This window comes from Sitophilus oryzae, unplaced genomic scaffold (assembly GCF_002938485.1).
Source record: "Sitophilus oryzae breed Bouriz unplaced genomic scaffold, Soryzae_2.0 scaffold_1351_pilon_pilon, whole genome shotgun sequence".
NCBI lineage: Eukaryota > Metazoa > Arthropoda > Insecta > Coleoptera > Curculionidae > Sitophilus > Sitophilus oryzae.
Window position 1 is genome coordinate 193567 of NW_022146006.1, and position 18616 is coordinate 212182.

General features: G+C 31.7%; 1 protein-coding gene across 1 annotated transcript; it reads left to right on the forward strand.

Moving 5' to 3' along the window:
- The first annotated feature begins 13035 nt into the window (after positions 1–13035).
- Positions 13036–16599, forward strand: LOC115875189. Its single transcript, XM_030890593.1, has 3 exons — positions 13036–13526; positions 14100–14207; positions 14266–16599. Exons 1-3 carry the CDS (start codon positions 13460–13462, stop codon positions 16272–16274), a joined length of 2184 nt encoding a protein of 727 aa, XP_030746453.1. The 5' UTR covers positions 13036–13459; the 3' UTR covers positions 16275–16599.
- The last annotated feature ends 2017 nt before the right edge of the window (positions 16600–18616 follow it).

An 18616-nucleotide genomic window follows, 5' to 3' on the forward strand; every position in this document is an offset into this window, starting at 1 on the left:
ATTTAAACATTAATTCTCCATTATAAAGGGTCTAGGATTGCTTAGGATGAGGAAGGTACAGCTTGCGATTGTAGTCATCAATTACCTTGTAATTGTTAATCTTAAATACTCATTCAGAGTCAACACAGTCTTCTAGAAAAGATCAGCTGAGGTAATTCTAAAGTATACTATTAAAAACATATTAAGAAATAATTGCTAATATTATTATGGAATAGATACATAACTAATACTTCCTTATTAAATATTTATTTAAATCTATATTTAAGGAAAGTCTTCAAAGGACAAAGAAACTAATTTCAGCTTAAGCATAGTTTTCAATTTATTCTCTTCCTCTACTTTTTCCCTTATCCACTTTCACCTGGCGATATCCTCTATTTTCTTGGAAACAACCTGACCCATACATGCTGCCATTAAAATGAAAAACAGGCAAACTCGCTAAAACCCGACGCCGCCACCGAATAGTTTTCGTTCTCGAGTTTCTCTTGTCTGCGGATGTTTAAAAATGAAACATTAACCTGTTCCAAAAAGAAATACTATTTTGCCTCGCGCTCCTATTTTTATTTCCATTCTTTCCGTTTTGTTTTGCGCTTGTTCGAACCGGTGCTTTTTCCACGACTTTCCATTACGTTACGGTCCTTGAATAATCTTTTCCAAAAGGAAAATGCGAAATAAAAACTTTTGTATATCTCCAAAAATTACCGTTCTTCCATTTAGGAAGTTTCTATTACTCTTAAATAATGCAATATGGGTACGTATGTTTTATTGTTTAAGATATTCGAATTAAATGAATCTGTCTTAGATTTGTTCAATAGAAGAACAAAAATTAAATTTACATTGACTTTTTTTATGAGAAGGAAATTAGTGTTACTACATTAATTTATATTAAAATACTTAAGCTTCATTTAGAACCTCGCAATTAGTGGAATAAATTAGTGGTTTCAATTAGCGTAGAAGTTTGTTCCTTTAATTTATATGTAAACATTCAGAACGTCAAAATTAGTGGTCGACATTTTCAATTAGTAGAAAAAATTATCAAACTGTTAACTTTTCCACAAATTGTACTTCAAAATTTGCAAGAACTGTCATTTTGGCCTTTGATTATCTTCCGTCAAGAGAAATTGTGGTTATAAATCAAAAGTTTTTTGTTTTATAAGCTAAATATTAGGCTTTCTCTATGGAAACACAAGCTGTTGCTAGGATATTCTATTAATTTGAATTGTGTTTTTTTAAACATTGTGAATGATCGTAAACTAAAAAGTATAAAGTCTAATTGAAACTACTAATTTATTCTCCACTAATTGCGAGGTTTTGAATGAAGCTATAATGTTTCGATTTCCTTGCATCATATGTGATCAAAATTTATTAAATTTAAATGAAACAAGAGAAATTAAATAACAACCGTTTTACCACATTGCTTGAATCATTCATTAGCATAAAAGGCAGATGTTAAGGATCTTGTTTTTATTCAAACATCAATATGTATTCAACTAATGAACCTTATATTGGTAAACGATCCTCTTACTGTATATTTTGTTGTTATTTTATAAATAAAATATCAGCTGGTTTCAATTAAGTGGTAATAGGTATGTAAAATGTCGGAAAGGATGTATAAAAAGTATAATTTTATTATACCTTTTAAGTTAACGCTCAATGTTAAATTATTTCTATTTACCTGAACGCAATGAGTAGAACTATATATGTTTATATAACTTTATATTTTCTTACTTTATGAAGAAGTATTAGAAAGCAAAATTTAAATATTTATGATCTTGAAATATAACAATAGTTATATTTGAAGATACATATAATAAGGTACGAGTCTAATAATTTATGTTCAAAAACTTTTATAATAATAGAAAAGAGTTCGCCACTGGAAGAGAAATATAAAAGTTAACAAAGTTTTTTTTTGTAAACTTCTTTTGCTAGTAATTTTTTTCTTTTGCTAGTAAAAAGCCACTGACAAGCTGATTTCCGTTTGGATTCTACGCAGTGGTATTTACAACTGATGTTTTGAAACGAACTGAACTGGAATTAAATACTAGACAGATTTGTCTTTATTTTTATAAAACCTGTCTTGAAAAGCTTTGCATTACTTTACGAATTTTGACGATTTTTTTTGGAAAACCCGGTGCTTGATGGCAAGAAAACCAAATGAAACGTTTCACATTCAATAGAATTATATAGATCAATAACATTATTCCAACAGAATTCATTTGAATATATAGAAGTACGTTTCGCTAACTATATCAACATCGGGAAATCATTTAAAACTAGTGTGATCACCATCATCAATGTTCATATCAAATAAACTTTTAGTCACGTGATTAAGCTTGACCGGCACAGCGTTGCCCACATTTACATATTTTCTTTTAATCAAAATATTTTAGAAAACAAAAATAAATTAATTATAAATATATAAACAGTTATTATTTACATCGACAAAACTCACCTCCTTAACGGCACTGAAGGGACATAAAGGGCCATTACTACTGCTTTCCCGTTCAAAATATTCTAATAAAGTTGCGATGAGTTTTTTACAGCTATTAAGCTATCTTGTACCCACTTCATACTAAAAGAGGTTCTAAAGAGAACAATGTTCGACTACAAGGTTTGCTAGTAAAAATTTTAAGCTTAAAACTATCAAAACACAATTCATTTAAACCATAAACTCGTAATACAAAACTAAAGTGTCATAACGAATAACAATGTCAGGAAATATATATGAAATGTGACAACTTGACATTTTTTACAGCAGAGTTACCACCTGAATCTCCAGCGGGAAATTTAAATTCCAGTTAGTCAGCCCGGCACCGAATATGTCCATGGTTGGCAACAATGAATTTAAAAATCGCGCCCTCGATTACGTAACTAAAAGTTTAATTGGTATCGAATATATATACTTTATTTTAAGATTTGGATTTAAAATAGAGTTATAATAGGATCTGTTGATGATGTTAACATGATTGGCCAAAATGGATTTAGAGTTTAAAATAAATATCTCCATTTGAATTAAAGTTATAATATTAACGTTTTAAAACGAACAGAAGTAGAATGAGATACTAGACAGCTCGTCGTCCTTATTTTCATTTGGTCTTTTGTAAAAACCTTTCCATTACTTTACGGACTTTTGACCAATCTTTTCGGAAAAGCTGGTAGTCGGTGTGGCACGATGGCAAGGGGTCGGGAACGTCAAGGGAACGTGAAGGAAACCAAATGAAAAGTTTCGGACGTCGGGATAGCTGCCCTACCCTTGTTCCCTATTCCCTGAGAAAGTCTGTTGGAGCGAGGACAGACGTCTGGAGAGAAAAGATATAAATTCCCGGCGGAACAATGGCGGCACCATTGTTAGAATGGAAATTGAGTCGTCTTTTCTCGAAATAAATTAATCTTAGCTGGAAGGTGGAACGGTGATAAATTAAGGGTACGGTCTAACGTTTACTGACGTGAAGTTGTTCGATATCGGAAATGAGTGTATTAGGGGATAAATCAATATCTATTGTATGATTAAAAAAATCCGGAAATCAACTTTAAGAATCGTTTGCCTACTTATCTCTGTTTCATAAAATCGATTTAATAGAAAATCTTAATAAAAACTTATATTTCAGACCAATTTTTATTACCAGTTGCAATATCGTTCTAATTTTATTCCAATATATGTTTAGTGTATTCAAGATTTCACGAAATAATAAAAGACAGTAAAGTTTATAAAGGTATACAGGTTGTTAATTTGTTTATTACTAGCGGCAAGAGCTTTATGGTTGAAATAGGGCAACTTCGGCCCGCTCATCGATAGACGACGCGACGGGACGAGTCGGCAGAAAGCCCTATAAGTGCATGCGTTCTCAATAGGCAGTACCCCTATAAGTAACTGTCCAGTTAATAATCTGTATAATAATTGGTTTAAAACGTTCTACGTCTTCCGATGCCATCTCTTCATGTCTATCTGTCTCTCCATGCACCGTCGCCGAGAGCTCTTTCCTCCATAAAAGTGTCAATCCTTTCCTGCCAACTTCTTCTCGGTCTACCCGGTTTTCTTCTTCCTGCAGGTTTATAGTTTACTAGCGTGTACCAGCGACTTCGTTCGCGTCGAATTAATCATTTGTAATGGTGATGATAAAGCAAAGCAAGAATCTCCATTAACAAGAAGAGAAAAAACAATATGGCGATATTATTATATAACTTGGTAATATTTGAGAGGTAGTTTCATCTCGTTGGAATTTGACTTTCGAAAAATCCGTTATGCTTTTTACGTCAAGCAGTTTAAGCAGAATCGTGGTTAAGAAATTACCCAACTTTTTGGAACACCTGTATGATTTTTAAAAAATTTCAAAATATGTAAAAAAACAAATATATTATGCTTGTCCAAGCGTTTTCCCGAAAGACTAACCGTTTTTTAAATAACAAATATTGTAATATTTGAGGGGCGTGTTCACCCTCTTGGAATTTGAGATTCGAGAAACCCCTCGTTATCGAAAAACTCACCAATTTTTAAATAAAAAATATTTTAATATTTGAGGGATAGTTTCACCCCCTTAGAATTCGAGTTTCGAAAAATCCCTTCTTATCGAACCTCTACACCCTAAAGCCAATCTGTTTTCCAAAAATCAGCTTTTTACGTCAAGCGCTTTAAGCAGGATCGTGATTAAACAATGACCAGATTTTTCGAAACACCCTGTATACATTTTTAAAAAAATCTTAAAATATGTAAAAAAACAAAATAAAATATACGTGTTTAAGCGTTTTTTCGGAAACTTGACCGTTTTTTAAATAAAAAATATTGTAATATTTGAGGGGTGGTTTCACCATCTTCGAACTGGAATTTCGAAAAATCCCTTCTTATCGAACCTCTACACCCTAGAATCAACCTGTATACCAAAATTGAGCCTCTTACGTTGAGTGGTTTGAGCAGGATCGTGATTAATCAGTATGTCAGTCACTTAAGGATTTTATATAGGTATTAGTATAGATGATTTGCTTTGGGATTCTTACTTCTGCCATTCTTTGGAGGTGTCTGTTCGGACGTCTGTTCTTTATCCCGTCCACTATTGTATGTTTAACTTCATAATCTCTCTTATGTGTTCATTAGTTATTCGCTCGAGTCTTGATTTGCCTTCTGCTCTCCTCCAAAAATCCATCTCTATAGCTTCCAGCCTTCGTTTTGTTCTTTTTGTCATAAAGGTAGAAAATGTAAAAATGGAACAAAAAATAGAATTTTTATAAGTTAGCATGATAATGCATCTGATGGGCCCGAGTCTTGAAGTCGAATCAGAAAGTGAGATAAATTTAGCAAGGACGAAAACAAATTTCAGAAAGCTAATTCAGAAGTAAATGAAGAATAATTTTTAGCTGCCATTTTCTAATATATGTATTTATTTTATCTTACACAAGTAATTTCAATTAAATTTTTTTTTCGACATATTTTGTTTGATTTTTTTTTCGAATTTCTGAATCATTAATGGAATATGTTACTGTCTCAATCATAATCTATGTAAATATGTTGAAAAGGAAATGCGTGTCACTGATTGAATACCTATTTGTTCTCTAATTTCGCTGCTTCTTTCTGTTCTCGAACATTTTCGTTTTTCTACAGAATAATAAGAAAATACGAAACATTTCAGAACAAAATTTAAAAAGTAACTGATTTTCCATCTCCTCTCATTGGTGCTAATGATAAAAATTCTCGATAAATGCTCGTTTTTGCTTTTTAAGTTTCGTTTATTCTCCGGAAACTTTCAACGAGATCTCCACTATCTTAAGTACCAAAAGTGCAGGCAATTATACAAATATCTTCTTCTTACAGTGTCATACTCTACATAGAGCATCGGCTACCTCTTGCATGTACTTGTGACGTGTGTGACCAGTGTTTCATAAGTACACGGAACCTAAAGTTGGGAGACACCAGAACACCTTATCACTGAGTGCGCCGAGACGACAACCATACATGCCATAAACTTTGGCACGGCTGATGTTGGAGATGGAGAGCTGGCCTCTCTGGAGCCGTTTCAGATACTGACTTTTGTCAAAGCCTTGAGACTGTATGATGAGTTATAACTTGTTATAACTCAAGAAAGGGGAACACACAATGATTAATTCACCCTCCTAAACATTCTATATCCATCTCCCGAGGTATCTCCCAAACCAAGTAATTTAGGACATAAATTTATACCAACTTTTTAACTTATTTTTATCTGCAGAATATGTATAATATACCACTCCGTATAACAATTCTAAGCTACGTAAATTGAAATAATAAAATTACCAGGTAATTATAATAAAATGGCGTTATATACGTTTATATTGTAGAATTTCCTGATTCGCCAACAGCCGAAAGCAAGGCTGAAAAAACAGCTGGCGTAGAGTTCAAGTTTCAAGACCGTGTTCCTGCTAGTCGTTTGTAATTAGCAGGCCGTTACGTCAGCGGCGACGACGCGAAATTTATTTTACAAGCAACCCGTACTTGTATTTTCGCTCAAACTAATTATAAAAGATGGAATGCCTGCGCGACGAGGACATATAATACGCCGCCGCTACGTACAATTTCTCTGAAGTAAATTGTACAGGTTTCAAAATTTATTATTTTTCTGTGTACATTGAACGATGGTACTGGTGTATTTTTGAGGGGAATTTTTATTTACACGCTTTTATAGAACGATAAATCTCACTGGTTTATTTAGCTGGCTAAATTGTATTGATATAAAACTCAAATGCAATTAATTTTGGGGCAAATTTCTTTAGAATATGTGATAATGTGAATTTTTAGATCAAGATATGATTTAAAACTTAATTCAAAATATAACACATTTTAATACCAGTTGTGTGTATTTTTCAATAGTTAGATACTTAGATATTGTTTAGTTCTACATAATTCTTTTGGAAGGCCCATCTTTTTCTAGGTCAGAAATGAACTTAACGAATAAAAGTAAAGTTTTTTGGTTTGGTTTGGTCTGGTTGGTTTGGTTATCAACAAAAAAAGTATAAAGTGTGGCATATATATATGTATTCAGGAGACTGAGTTCTTTCAAAACCTGAAATAAAAAATGCAAATCATTATTTAAAAAATATTAAGATGGCCTCTGTATCCTACAAATTATCAGCTAATATGTAAATATAAAAATACTATCAGATAGCCCTAATGTGCAATTAATTTTTTGATTTTCTAAAAAGTAACGACAGGAAAAAATAAAATTGATTTTCAAAAAAATCCGTTTTTTCCAAAAAACTCAGCAATCCTTGAAATTTTTAAAACTTTTTTGATTGCGTCTTGGTGAACATCCCAAAGCGCAACTTTGTCCAAAATTTAACCATGTTCGTATCTATTACTGTTACCTAGATACCAATGCTCGTACCCCGAATTCGTAGCACCCTGTATAACGGGGTCGTGGATTCACTTGAAAGACAACAGACTCACTACGCACGCGTAACACGATGACTAATCAAAAACGGTTCCGAAAAACTAACTTTATTTTTTATTTGCTGGTGGTAGTGAGTGTTGTTTTTTTATCTACTGCCGACTAAAGTCTAAAAGGAAACGCGAAAAATCATCAAAAAATATATAGAAATCTGACTTAAGTCTTTTATAAAAATACTTAAATCTTTTTAATGACTTAAGTCTAGTTCTAAGATTTAAGTCTTTTTTTAATGACTTAATTCTAGTTCTATTTCGGTATAAAGATTTAAATCACAAATCATTTTGAAAATTACTTAAATTTTAAGTCTTAAAAAATATGACTTAATAAAAAAATATTCAAGTTTTCTGTGAGTTTGTAGCTCTGACTACATCTCTGAATAACCTTAATGCACTTAGTACATAATTAAAATAAATTCCATTAAGCATCTAACGCCAAATTATATATAATTACACAATGACTTCACAGAAATCCTGAGTACTTTATATTACATTAATTATTAATAATAACATGGCACTCTGAGATTTCTTAAATCAACACCTTTATTAACGAACTAAAAATTATCTTTCAATTAACATAAAAAAGTTATGTTATCTTAACGTCGGCTTGAGATGGACCAACTGAAGATTACCTTAATACCTAAGTGGATTTTAATTAACAAAGGTGAGATAAAACCGAGTCAAAACCCCAAAATATCGAAGTTGATGCATAATTACATTAAAACCAATGCTTATTATCACTTTATAAATTACATAAATTAAAGGAGATAAGAAAATGGGGTCAGACGACGTGAAGGTTGACAACACACATTCATTTAAGAATTCATTAAATCGCATTTTAAAGATATATAATAAAAAGTATATCTAAAATGAGTAGACAAATAATACAATAACCCATTAATATACCAATTAAACTTTTAAATTTATGTATATTTAAATATTATTCAAATTTGAATTGGACAATTCAAAAATAATGTTCAAATTGTTTTACATTGTACTGAAACATCAGGAAAAATACGTTGTTGAACGACTAGAAAGCTGATATAAAATATGTGATTGAGCTGACACTGTCTATAATTTTAAAATTTTACGCAACGTAACGGTCAGATCGAGGGTCAGATATATCACTGCCTGTTATCAATCAGTTGACACTTGTCAACCGCCAGTAATAGGTACATTTGACTGAAAATAATTCTATAATTCAATGATGAATCTACCATCTATCTACCTAGTCTACCATTTTCAAACAGACTAGACAACTATAATAGGTTCTAATTTAAACTCGGCTGTACTATTATCTATTAATTAATGTAATAGATGCAGTTTAGCTTGCTTTTATCATCATCATAATCATTCTCAGATTTTTCATCCATTTCCAATTATGGTGCGGCCTCCCTCATATATTTGGATACTCTCTTTGTAGTTGGGTATTGTCTATTGTTGGCTATGCGGGCCCAAGTTATCCCTGCTAATTTCCTAATATTATGGTCTCATCTCAGGTTTGGTCGTCTTCTAGGTCTCTTAATGCCTCTTGGGTAATTTTACTGGTCCGTTTTCCGTCCTTCTTGCCAGGTGTCCTGCCCTTTGCCACTTGAGGGATTTAATTCTGTGGTCTTGATTAGGCGCTATTCTTATACTGTCTTTCTTGGTTATTCCCAGCATATTTCGTTCCATTGAAAATTGTGCGACTTGCAGTTTCTTTATAATTTTAAATGTCCAGTTTTCGCATGCATAGGTCAAGACTGGTAGTACATATTGGTCAAATGTTTTCTTCTTTAGACAAATTGGCATTCTAGATTTGAATATAATTGAGTTTCTTCCATAAGTATTCCATGCTAACTTAATTCTTCTGTTGATTTCTGGTAGTGCCCGAGCTGTGTATTAGTTGTCCCAAATAATGATAAAAAAATATATTCTTCTACTATTTCGAATGTTGTCTTTTCTGTACTAGTTCTTTGAATATTACTTCTTACTAGTTTTTGCTAAATTCACTTTGAGATCTATTTTATCGGTGGCTAGTTGAGACCTAGTTTATTTAGTTTCTTAATTTGTGCTTGTCTTAGCTTGTCTTGTCTTTATACTCTTAGATATATCATTTTGTTATGGGTAAAGCCATACTTAGATATATTATTTTATAAGCAACTTAGATATATTATTTTGTTATGGGAAAAATAGCCTCCATTATTTCTATTAATAACACTTAATTTTTGTTTTACTGATTCAAATTGAAATAATAATGGATAACTGATATTATTGTTTAACTTATATAAATCGTCATAATTTTTTATGACGATTAATAATAAAAGTTTCAATGTCGGTTTCACCAGGCACCATAGGATTGACATATTATCCTACGATGAAAACAGTATATCTATAGTTCTCCAATAACTTGTGATTTGAAATCAACTATCTCATCTAATATTCTTATTTATTTTGGATTAAAATCAAGGTTAAAACTAAGGCTTAAGCTGAAAAATACTTGTCTATGTCAAAATGTACATAATTGATTTTAATTCTGCAAAACTTTGTCTATCTCGCGTCTAATATGCGACAAATTAAAACTTTTAAACAATACCATTAAAAGAAGAAAATTTTAATATAGTTAGATTACTGCATATGCTTTGAGTTGGCATCACCAGATGATTTCATCGATTATTAAAAGAAAACAGAACATTCAACAAGTGCATAAAAAGAGACTACACTATATTTAATAAGTAATGATTTCATTGTTTCTCATTGTGTAACAATTCCTTTCAACCAGAAAAAAATGAAGATTTATTTAATGACAGTATTTAGGGACATACGCATCTTTTCAAAATATTTATAATTTCATTGGTATGGTATACATCTATCCTTTTCTTTCAACTTCAGTTATTTCTTATGATAAATCATCTAAATATTTTTAGCATATTTATTATAGCTTCTACAATCTATTATCTTTCAGTCTCATTTTATCAAAACATTATTCATTAAAGAATATTTCATTATTAACATCATCAAACTCCCCTCTTAAACATTCTACATCATCAAACAGAACATGAACATTAACAGGATGTCAACGGTTTTTATAGACGTAACTGTTGAAGAAAAAATAAATTATTGTTAAATTGTTATAGTATGTTTAGATATTTTAAATAGCTTTTTTCTTTATTATTTGTGTTTTTTGCTTTCGATGGCGGGAAGAGATATACTTCCCGAAACGTTAAACATTTTTTTGTCCGTTATGCAAATTTGTTTATTAATTAATTACTGCTGACAAATTGGTCTCCGTTGAATTAACGCAGCAGTGTTTACAAAAAATAATTATTTTATTTTGTAGTTTTTCTTACAGGACAAGTGACGAAATACCCATTGGATTTTTTTTAAGAGATGAATCCGCCACAGAGGTATAGACGTTCTCTATTTTGTTATTCCACTAATTTACTCAATTAGGATTAAAAAATGGTTTAAGTCACAACTAGGTAATTTACTCAGAAATATTTTCCTGGTAGATAAATAGCGAAATAAAATAAGAATAAATAAATATAAATATTTATGTATGCGTCATAAAATCTTAGATTATGCTAAATTTCCGGTTTCTGACACCATAACTCTTCGTCTTCGAAATAACAAACTGTTGCTAAGTAAGGATTAACCTCTCTTACAACTTTACCTTTACGATATATTTACAGACAGATTGCGAAAAAGAGACAACAACATAAACGAAAGTTGGGTTTACTTTACAGGCTTTTTTTACACAGAGAGTGGGATATGAATAGAGCCTCCCATTCATTCGTGTAATGTCGATATTTGAACAGATATGTAAAGAACCCTTGAAGTGTTTGATTATCAACGAGTATTGCTGCGAATTGCGAATGTACGTATGAAAGCGTATGCATTCAGAATTATTTCACTTCTAAGAACTGATAGATACTGATTTTTCTTTTTACTGAATCGATATAAATATGTAGATATTGGCGTGAGTATTTTTTATGGCAATTAATAATCAAAATTAAAAACATATTCTTTCTAAATCCATACACTGTATACTTATTGACGGTTATTTATTTAATTTTTGGCTTATTTATATTATTTGACTAGAATTTTTCCAGAATATGGAAGAATCTTTTAAATCTTCTTTTATTTTTAAATTATGCTCCTTTTATTTTTAAATTATTTTCATATTTATTTTAAGTTCATGAAAGCGTTAAGTAAATTTGTCCAGTAAATATGCATTCAAAATTATTCTTTTTTGGACTTAAGAGTGTTTTACTTGTAGATCGACGACATACCTATTCAGGTTGACCGATGAATTATTTTTTTTGAATATTTTACATAACTATACTTCTGTTCGGCTAAAGTATTTGCTTTAATGAGTAATAATTTTCTACTTATTTATTTTCATCCTGTATACTAGCTATATCAAAGTACTTATATACTATTAATCATGATATAACTATGTTTTGTAAGCAAAGCTGATTAAAACAAATATATTATTTACAATTAAATTCTAACAGTACCTAGAAAAGCGACAAATGATGTCGAAATATTTTATAAACAATACAATACACGGTAAAAAATGTTGCTTCATAATTATGGTCTAAAAATAGTTTTGTTTATTTTATATTATGAAATAAACGGAAATGAAATATAAGAAAATAGAACAACTTGTAAAGGTTCAGCAATAATTAGCTAGCTGATATTTGAAACGAGGTAATAATTTGAAAAAAAATATGATATACAGGATTTCAGAGAGATTTTTCAGAGAGTTTCACAAAGGTTTTACATGAACCGCTTTATTTAATGGAATAGCCTGTATACCATCCTGGATACTTGTCCGTGGTCTGTATTTTAATGCATGCGATAGAGATAAATATAAATGAACGGTTGAGACACAAAATAAAAAGCGGCATACAGTGGTAGACCTGTTCGGTGTTGAGATTTGAACACCGGTGTTAGGTGTTGATGACCACCGGTGTTTCAGTCCGTGTACCGGTGACAACACCGGTGTTTATCTCAACATCGGTATTCATTTCAGCACCGGTGTTTATCTCGACACCGGTGTTCATCTACAACACCGGTTTTTACGTGCATAGAAAAAAATAGACTATTTTAAAAACTTTCATGTATACTACTGAAATTATACTAGTTAAAAAATAGGGCAGAATAATATATAATATTGCAGAGTATCGATTTAATATTTTTATCATATTTAATTATATGAGAAAATATATCTAAAACTTTATAAAGTATCTACTATATAGTATATTTATATATGTACTAAAGAAACTTAATATTGAAGAAGACAAAAACGAAGCAGTAATTTAAAAAACTTATAAGTTATACTAGCCCTGGTCACTTTATTTCCGTGCTCTGTACTTTAATGCGTAAGACAGAGATAAATATATACGACCAGTTGAGAGACAGAGACAAAATAAAAAGCGGCATACAGTGTTGCCGGTTCGTACGAGAAATAAAATAATAAACGAAGATAATATATCTACGCTATTCAATAATGCTAATTTCTGTTAGACAGTTGTTTAAGAATTTATTACAGCTGTAGAAAAATCAGTAACTAATTGTGAAAAATAAAGTTCCAACCCTAGATGCAACATTTTTCGTAAACACCTACTACTTATAAGTATTAATTGAAGACACGAGTGGATAAAGGTGTCATGTCACATTTTTTAAAAAACTTGTTTTATTAGTACTTAGCATTTTAAATAGGTCATATTTTGATGTGAGATATCAATCTCAGCTAAACAACGAAAAGTTTCTGTGATACGAAGTTGCTAAAGGTGTCATGTACACATTTTTTTTCTGTTTCAGTGGAGAAAGGTGTTATTGTAACATGACACCTTAATCCATTCAAATATTTGAGATTTATGCTATATGACACCTTTATCCATTTCAGTTTCGGAAGACCGGATACCGTTGTTTTCTAGATGACACTTCGGTGTGAGGTTATGTTACGAAATTTTTTGTAATTTTCTCAGTTTCTTGGTGATCGCCGAGCTCGCTGGTAAAAGATTATTTTTGTTGTTAAATACTGTGTTGTGTAAACTAAATAAGAACATGTCTAGAGGCAAGCACATTCTGTCACTGATAATAAATAAAAATGAGGAAAAGGCAGTAGAAGAAGGTAAGCAAAGTTTATTGAATACCAACCAAACCTAGATGTGACTTTTGGTGTTTTATAGGGTGATTGGTGTTATATAGGGTGATTTCTAGGTTGATACTTTTTTTTAACTATGCATGTATAGACCGCAATAAGGAAATCATATTTTTTAAATAACTTAAAAAAAACGGAAATTGAGAAGCGGAATTCATAGGTACATGCAGTTAAATCTGGGATTTATACAAATACATGTATATGTCTATAAAATACCATTTTGGTTGTGTAAATTCGTATTTTGATACAAGCAATAATATAAGTTTTAAGCATAATTTTGTTGTAATTAATTTGGTTATTAGAATAAGAAACAACCCAACCAAAATAGTGTTTATTTATGGTGTTTAGTAAACCTCAAAGTTGTATATATAATATATGTATGTACGCATAAGTATAATATTACCCTTTTAAGTTATTAAAAAAATTGTTTTAATGAGATCTTTGCACAGTTAAAAAATATTAACTTAAAAACGGCCCTGCAATTTCCTTTTAAATGTAGGGCTTGATTAATTAATATTACAATATCCTGCGATATTTTTTTAGAAAACGAAAATAACTACACCTTTGTTAACAAAAATGTCAACAATCAAGATGACTCTGGAAACCAAAATAACGTGAATGATGACATTTCGAAGCAAATAGCTGAAGAACGTAAGGAGAAATTTCTATGTTAAGACTATTAATATACTTTTAATTTGTAACATTTCAGATGCAGATAATTTCTTGTCATCAGAGAGTGAAGATAAGAGTTCCGATAGTGAGTATGAGCCCGAAAGTAGTGAAAATGAATCAACTGAGTCACCAGATGAACTCAGTTTACCTGGTACAAGAAATATGTCTGGTGCCTTACATCATATCACCGCTGATACAAGAAGTGATGGAGACTTACCAGATCCAGTTTTTCTTGAAAGAAGGCAAAATTTAAAACGAAAGATATTTGAGTTAAAGGAAAAAACTTCAAAAAAGCGCCATAAAAATGAAAATGAGTGGAAAAGAAAAAAATCAGCTATTGGAAGGGAAAAGGGTGAAGAATACTTATCTCAGAAGGGTAAACTTATACCGAGGAAAAAAATTAACGAAGAAATGCTTTGTAAGGAGAAGTGTCGACTTAAATGTACAAATAAATTTAATTTGGAAGCCAGAGAGGCTATCTTAAAAAAGTATTACTCTCTAGATGTAAACTCCAAAAATGCCTTGTTATTTAACAGCATAAGCATTAGGCCTGTTAAGCGACATCTAACAACGATAATGAAAAGACAAAAAAAATTCTCTTTTACCTATTCTATTACATACAATCAGAAAACAGAGATAATCTGCCGAGATGCCCTATGCTCTCTCTATCAGTTTAATCGCAAAAAAATTGAAATTATTCAGAGAAAGCTAAAAAAGGGAGAGTGTGCCCCAACACCTGATAAAAGAGGTCAACACACCAACCGTCCTCACAAGATCCCAGAAGATGTAGTAGATGCCATCACTAACCACATTCAACAATTTCCTGCTGACGAATCGCATTATTCCCGAAATAAGAACTGCCATAAAAAATATCTTTCTCCTTTATTAAATGTATGTCAAATGCATAAGCTGTACATTGAAGATTGTAAATCTAAAAATTTAGAAGATAAATTTGTGGTAAAGCTTTCATCCTATAATAAGATTTTTTGCACCAAGTTTAACTTATCATTTGGGACGCCAAGAAGTGATACGTGTAGTATATGTGATTCAGGCCAGAACACGGAAGAACACACAGAAAGCTTTAAAATGGCATTTGAGATGCAAAAACTTGACAGACAAAAACCTGTACTTAATAAAAAAACTTGTTATATCACAATGGACTTGCAGCAAACCATGCCCTTGCCCAAATTATCAACAAACAAAGCCTTTTACCTGCGTCAGATGTGGTATTATAACTTCGGGGTTCATTGCGTAACTTCTTCTGAATCTGTACCCTATTTTTTTAACTGGACGGAAGACATGGCTAACAAGGGAAGTGTTGAAATTGCGAGTTGCCTATATAGATTCTGCCATTTACTTAAAGACCAGAATGAAGATATAACCCATCTTATTATTTGGTCTGATTCTTGCGCAGGTCAGAACAAAAATTTTAATATCATATGCCTATATCAACTCTTAGTTTTAAATGGAACATTTGATATTATAGAGCATAAATTTCCTGAGGTTGGTCACAGCTATTTAGATTCAGACAGAGACTTTGGGAGAATTGAAAAAAAAATTCGTAAACATGAAAACATCTATGTACCTGAGCAATATAGTAACATTATAAAGTCTGCAAGTACTAAAAATGCTATGACGATAAACATGGAAAACTACTTTTATAATTTTGATGAACTTCCGTTGAAATTAAGGTTGGTTAACAGAAAAACTAACATGTTAAAAGAAAAGCTTAATTTTAGAGATAATGTTAAGTGGATTAAAGTTGACGAATTTGGAAGCTTCTGGTATAAAAATAATCTTGATGAGTTTTCGCCATTCCACAAAGTTGAGCTTTTTAAAACTGGAGTCAAAACATTGACAAGAGCAGATGAAATTAAGTTACATAGATTTTCCGAAAAAAGAGGTGGTTTGACTTCCGAAAAACAAAATAATTTACGTGCTCAACTACAATACATAAAAGATGAATATAAATGGTATTATGAAAAGATCTTGGAAGAAAATGAAACAAATCCTAAAGTTAAGAAAACATCTAGGAGAACCGTATAACGTGTATTATTAACATATTTTATATAAAAAATAAGATATTTTTTATATCATAATATTATGTAATATTAAAGTTCTTTACTTGACACACTTTGATTTATTTTTTATGTTTTCTATTTCGATGGATAAAAGTGTCATATGCCATTAAACATGTTTAAACATGAGATATTATTTAGTTTTCTGAAAAATAGCGTTTTACAAAGATATATTAATAGCGTTTCCATCTCAATACCAAAATTCACATTGATATTTAAAATAACAAAAGAGTTACACTGGAAATTAATCAAGAAATTTTAAATCGATTTTACTCCAAAACATTTTTTTGGCAGATGACACCCTTATCCACTCGTGTCTTCAATTGTTCTCTATGTGTGCTCTATGTTAAACTAATCTCTCTGTTACACTAATAGTTTTGTTAATGCTTTATATTTTTTATATTTTTTTGTATTTTTCATTGTTTTTTTTTTTGTTATTATATTTATACATTTGATATATTAATTTAAGATAAGGTAGTAGATATTGATATTATTTGTTAGGTTATACTGTAATGGTACTCGGTTAACTAAGCAGTTATTTACTGAACTTCGCCGAGGATTATTAAAATAAAGACATATTATTATTATTATTATTTCTGAGACAACCTGTATAAGTGAAAGACAGAAAAAAAATTACTCAGACCGAGACCTTCCGAGTTATATCATAGATAAATGAAACAAGTTTAGATTGGAAAGTGCCCATAAGGACAATGTAAACACTATTTGGGGCTATTCTTGCAACGGTCGCGACCCAAAACTTTTGAAAATTTTGTCTTCTTAGTGACATAGTATGCTGTATGTAAGTTTGAGCTCATATGTTTATCACAAGCATTCACAATTTTTTCCATAAACAAACCGATACGAAAAACTTTAAATTACACCATAAAACTCTTGATAACTCACCACTGATGAAGAATCAGAGGATGTCGAAACATTCGACTGAACAGTCGCAGCAATGGTAATAATCCTGATGCAAACTGAAGACAACAAAGAACGTATAAAATAACACCATAAAAACCTAGAACTGTGTATCGTCAGCGCGCAAAAACCATAACATGATACGCCGCGCGACGCGAGTGAAAAGTACTGCTCCGGCTGGCTGGAGAGACAATCACAGAATGATCTGCGTCCGGACAACGCTCCGGAAAGACTGAAGCGAACCGCGATCCGGCGAAGCGAAACAGTTGAAGCGCGCGTATGGTGGCGCCGCCGCTGTCGAAAACGCAAACAACGCCGGCTCGACGGACCGCCACACCAAAATCGCACTCGGTGTTTAACAAACGCAATGTGCGTGTATAATCTCGTCGTTTCTATATATTTTTCTGTCACTATTATCTAATAACGTTGTGAATAATATCGGTGCATTTTAGTCAACGTATGCCAATACTGCCAATTATCTAGGCATGACTAAAATGCCAATGAGCGGTGGAAAGTTCATGCCAAAAATAAACAGGGCTAACTAGATATTGGATGCAACTAAAAAAATGTATTGTTGGTTTTTAGGAAGAAAATATGGCTGTTAACATTCCCACGATTGCAATTGCAGTATTATTGAATGTACCACCAGACACTAGGAACAAACTGTGAAGATGGTAAGGAATATTACACCATAAATGATGAAGTCATATCTGTCATTAGACTGTAGATTGTATGGGTGTGGAGAAGGGTCACCGCTTCATTATAGATCTTTGATGCCCCTTTCTTGCGTTATAACTCATCAAACAGCCTCAGGGCTATGACAAAAGCCAGTATCTGAGACGGTTTTATAGAAGTTAGTTCTCCATCTTTAATATCAGTGGTACCAAAGTTTATGACACGAATGGTTGTCGTCTCTGTGCACTCAGTGTGATGAGGAGTTCTGGTGTTCCTCTATTTTCCCCACAGAATCTGTACTCATTTCTTAGCTTCAATCTACTGAAGTGTTCATTGAGGAAACAGTGTCCTGTTAAAACGCCGTGGCAATCCGAAGATTGTTCTTACTTAAAGCAAGCAAAATCTTTGGTTTTTCTCGATCGTAAGTTCTGAGAAGGTATAGCAAGTCCTGAGTAAGTTCTTCGAGTGTCTTAGACCGTTGGAATTTGCTTTAAGTTGGTTTTCACTTGGGAAACAGAAAACCTCGGGTCCAGTTAGTGAAGCGCTCGCCGAGTGGAAAGCTAAGAGTGGAAGTAAATATAAAAAAGCTAAACATGCATCGCTTCCACAAATATTTTTGTACAGAAACATTGCCTTTCTGTACGGACGAGTGGAAGTAGCAAAAACACATTGTTTCTAAATATACAATTTTAAAAAGGACTAAGCATTGTGGCGATA

Coding starts and splice junctions, on each gene's coding strand:
- LOC115875189 (XM_030890593.1), top strand. CDS start 13,460: ATGTCTAGAGGCAAGCACATTCTGTCACTGATAATAAATAAAAATGAG. Junction 13,527..14,099: donor GGAAAAGGCAGTAGAAGAAG/GTAAGCAAAGTT, acceptor ATATTTTTTTAG/AAAACGAAAATAACTACACC. Junction 14,208..14,265: donor GAAGCAAATAGCTGAAGAAC/GTAAGGAGAAAT, acceptor GTAACATTTCAG/ATGCAGATAATTTCTTGTCA.